Consider the following 4,281-nt stretch of genomic DNA (forward strand, 5'->3'; position numbering starts at 1 on the left):
TTTTCAAGTTTGCTCATGTAGCCTTTGGAAAGATGGAGTTTCCTGTGGGCTGTTGGCCAGAGTACTTCCTCCATTTTTTGCCACATGGGTCTCTCATGGGGAAGCTCACACTTGCCAGTTGGTTTCCATCAAATTAAGCAGATCAGCTGATGAAGAAAAAAGGGTTAGGGAGGTGAAAGGCATTCCATTTGCACCCTAATCTCAAAAGTGATATCCCCTTAGTTTTGCCCTATTGCCTGTGTTGAAAACAAGTCACTAGGTCCCAGATGCACTCAAGAGATGGGTCTTGACAATGGCATGAATAGAGGAGGGGGGGGTCATTGGGACCACATTAGAGTCTGCTCACCATGCAGCCTCATCTTTATCAGGACATTGGTCTCTAAGCACCACAAGACACTGGAGATACCTCTCTGCTTCTCAACATGGTCCACAATTCTCTCAGCCAAGTTTCCCTGTTGAGAAGAACTGGCACATGGGTAGAAATTGGCTCTACCAATTTGGTATTTCTGCTGTCCTCACCATGTTGCTTCAGGATAGGCAGTTAGAAAAAGCCAATGTGATTTCTCTTCCACCACCAGGGTCTCTCCACTGATAGCCACAGCCCTTCCATGCCCCAATACAGCAAAAATCTCCAGTGGACTCCTGATTTTGGCTCTTTTGGAAGAGCTCATCTTGTTCCAGAATTTATTTTCTTTAGATTGCTTTGTATTCACAGATCATAACATTTAAGTATATGTGCTTCGGGCCTGTTTTTTTTTTTTTTTCCCCCGGTTAATAAAGTGAGTTGTAAGGGAATGATGATCCCTTGCAACACTCTACATTCTACTCATACTGTCCTCCTGAGGCCTCTGGAGGAGGAATTCAGAGATTGGTTTGTCATTAACTGATATGAAGAAAACTTTACATGACTGAGATAGTAAAGTAGGAGTAACCTTAGCCTCTGTAACCCCACAATGATCAACAATTAGACAGCTATCCATGAGCAAAAACAACTCTGGAAGAGGTCAGGGGTCCATGTAAGAAACTTCAGCAACACAGTAGAACAAAACTGAGAATAGCTGCATGAAAAGGAAGGAAGTGGTACAACCGCTATGGAGGACAGTATGGAGGTTCCTAAAAAATCTAAATATAGAACTACCATATGACCCAGAAATCCCACACTAGGGTATTTATCTGGAGAAAACTATGATTTGAAAAGATACATTCACTCCAATGTTCATTGCATCATTATTCACAACAGCTAAGACATATAAACAACCTAATTATCCATCAAGTAATGAATGGATAAAGATGTTGTACATATATGCAATAGGATACTATTAAACCATAAAAAAGAATGAAATAGTGCCTTTTGCAGCAACATGGATGGATCTAGAGATTATCATACTGCATGAAGTAAATCAAAGACAAGTACAATATAATATCTCATACATGGAATCTATGAGATATTATATTGATACAAAATAATTTATTTATAAATCAGAAACAAGCACATAGATTTCAAAACTGATTTTAAGGTTATCACAGGTGAAAACATTGGGGGGAGGGAAGAATTGTGAGAGTGAAAATAACATATACACACTACTGTATCAAATGTATGATTAGTGAGAACCTACTGTATAACACCAGAAAAATTACTCAATAGTTTGTAATAACCTATATGGGGAAAATAATAAACATATTTATATGTATGACTGATCCACTTTGCTGTAAACTTGAAACTATTACAATAGTGTAAGTCAACTATACTCCAATAATATTAAATTAAAAAATAAAACAGGAGTTCCTGTTGTGGCTCAGCTGGTTAAGAACCAGCCATAGTGTCCATCAGGATGCAGGCTTGATCCCTGCCCTCACTCAGTAGGTTAAGGATCCAGCATTGCTGCAAACTGCAACATAGGCAACAGATGCAGCCCAGATCTGGCATTGCTGTGGCTGTGGTGTAGGCCTCAACTGTAGCTCCAATTCCACCCCTAGCCTGGGAACTTCCATATGCTACACCTTCAGTCCTTAAAAAAAATGTCTACAAATAATAAATGCAGATAGGTTGTGGGAAAAATAATACCTTCCTACACTGTTGGTGGGAGTGTAAATTGGTACACCCATTTCAGAGAACATATGGAGGGTCCTTAAAAAACTAAAGGTAGAGTTACTATATGATCCTGCAATCCCACTCTTGGGGATATAATTAGAAAATATGAAAACTCTAATTCAAAAAGATACACATACCCGAGTATTCATAGCAGCTCTACTTACAAAAGCTAATGCATGGAAACCACCCAAAAGCCCATCAACAGACAATCAGTTTGAGAAAATGTTTTTATATATAATGTTTTTTTATTTTTTTGTCTTTTGTCTTTTTTAGGGCTGCATCTACGGCATATGGAGGTTCCCAGGCTAGGGGTCTAATTGGAGCTACAGGTGCTGGCCTACACCAGAGCCACAGCAATGCCAGATCTGAGCCACATCTGTGACCTACATCGCAGCTCATGGCAACGCCAGATCCTTAACCCACTGAGCGAGGCCAGGGATTGAACCTGCAACCTCATGACTCCTAGTCAGATTAGCTTCTGCTGTGCCATGACAGGAATTCCATATAGAGTTTTCTTAAACTGATTGTCTAGATATATCGATCTACCTATATATATCTATATATATAGATATATAGATATCATATATATATATAGTAGAATATTATTCATCCATAAAAATAACAGATTGTAAAAAGACTTGTGGAAAATAATATGCATTTTCAATAACAAGAGAGTTGGTCATCTTTTCATGAAGTTTGGGTCACTATGATAAACTACAGATATTTCCATAGATCTAATGAGTCAGCTATGCAGTTAAGTATGATATACAAAGGATCTCAGAATACACTCCAAGTCCCGCTAAAGACATAACAATGAACCAGTATTCAAATGTGAGGCAAAGAGTGGCATGAAGAGCTAAAAAATGATGTGATCTGAGAAGTAGACTTTTCAGGTCCAGATGTTGGATTTTGCTACATGTTCCAAACTACACTCCAAATGGATGACACAGGTAATGACACAGGTAATGGAGAATAGATTGTTTGGCTGAGAAACCTCCTCATGGCTCTTTTGATATCTCTGTTCCTCAGGCTATAGATGAAGGGGTTCAGCATGGGGGTGACCACCGTGTACACCACTGAGGCCACTGCATCCTTCCTGGTAGAATGAGAGATGGCTGAGTTGAGGTAAACCCCAAGGCCTGTTCCATAAAATAAACAAACAACTGCCAGGTGAGAGCCACAGGTGGAGAAGGCTTTGTACCTCCCACCTGATGAAGAGACTGTCAGAATGGAGGAAAGAATTTGTGTATAAGAGATAAAGATCCCTGAGACTGGAATGCCACCAAAAATAGCACCAACAAAGTACATGACTATGTTATTGGTGGAAGTGTCAGAGCAGGCTAGCTTGAGGAGTTGAGAAGGGTCACAGAAGAAATTAGAAATTTCCACATCCTTGAAGCAGGTAAGTTTTAATACAATCCAACCGTGCACCTGGGACTCCAAAAGGCTAACAAAAAAAGACACCAAAACTAAGAAGCAACAGAAGCGTGGGTTCATGATGACGGGGTAGTGCAGTGGGTGACAGATGGCCACAAACCTGTCATAGGCCATTGCTGTCAGAAGTGTACCATCCATACCCCCCAAAAGAATAAAAACAGACATCTGAGTTAAGCAGCCTGCATAGGAGATGACTCTGGTGTGAGTTTGGATATTCACAATCATCCTGGGGATGGTGGTGGAGATGAAACCCATGTCAGCCAAGGACAGGTTGCAGAGGAAGAAGTACATGGGGGTGTGGAGGTGGGAGTCAGAGGTGACAGCCAAGATGATGAGCAGGTTCCCCAGCATGGTGACCAGGTACATGGACAGGAACAGGACAAAGAGGAGGGGCTGTAGTTCTGGCTTATCTGAGAGTCCCAGGAGGAAGAATTCTGAGACACCTGTTAGATTTTGCTGTTCCATGTAGGTGGAACACCTTTGGGAAAAGTAATGAGGGTTGAAGTTAAGGAAATAAGTAAAATGGGCATTCAGCACTCTGTCTGTATTTTGGATTCAAGCAATTCATTTCTAAGGTCACACACTCCAGGAATTGTTCAGTATTTCTTAGTGTGAAAAGTTCTATCTGCTTATAACTGTTTTCTCACTGGTTTCCATTTTTTTGCCTTTTTCTACACACACTCACTTTATAGCAACTTTACTATACAGTAGCAGAGGAGAGAGAATATTAGAGATATAAATCCATGATCTTC

General features: G+C 40.4%; 1 protein-coding gene across 1 annotated transcript; it reads right to left on the bottom strand.

Moving 5' to 3' along the window:
• Positions 1-3,004: 3,004 nt before the first annotated feature.
• On the bottom strand, positions 3,005-4,030 carry LOC100524133 (olfactory receptor 7E178). The gene has a single exon (XM_005652847.3). It carries the CDS (start codon positions 3,992-3,994, stop codon positions 3,005-3,007), a length of 990 nt encoding a protein of 329 aa, XP_005652904.3. The 5' UTR covers positions 3,995-4,030.
• Between the last annotated feature and the right edge of the window lie 251 nt (positions 4,031-4,281).

This window comes from Sus scrofa, chromosome 2 (genome assembly GCF_054392235.1).
Source record: "Sus scrofa isolate SSC_HxYL_T2T_F1_AM1 chromosome 2, Sscrofa_HxYL_maternal_Yorkshire_Landrace_v2.0, whole genome shotgun sequence".
Taxonomy (NCBI): domain Eukaryota; kingdom Metazoa; phylum Chordata; class Mammalia; order Artiodactyla; family Suidae; genus Sus; species Sus scrofa.

Coding starts and splice junctions, on each gene's coding strand:
- LOC100524133 (XM_005652847.3), bottom strand. CDS start 3,994: ATGGAACAGCAAAATCTAACAGGTGTCTCAGAATTCTTCCTCCTGGGA.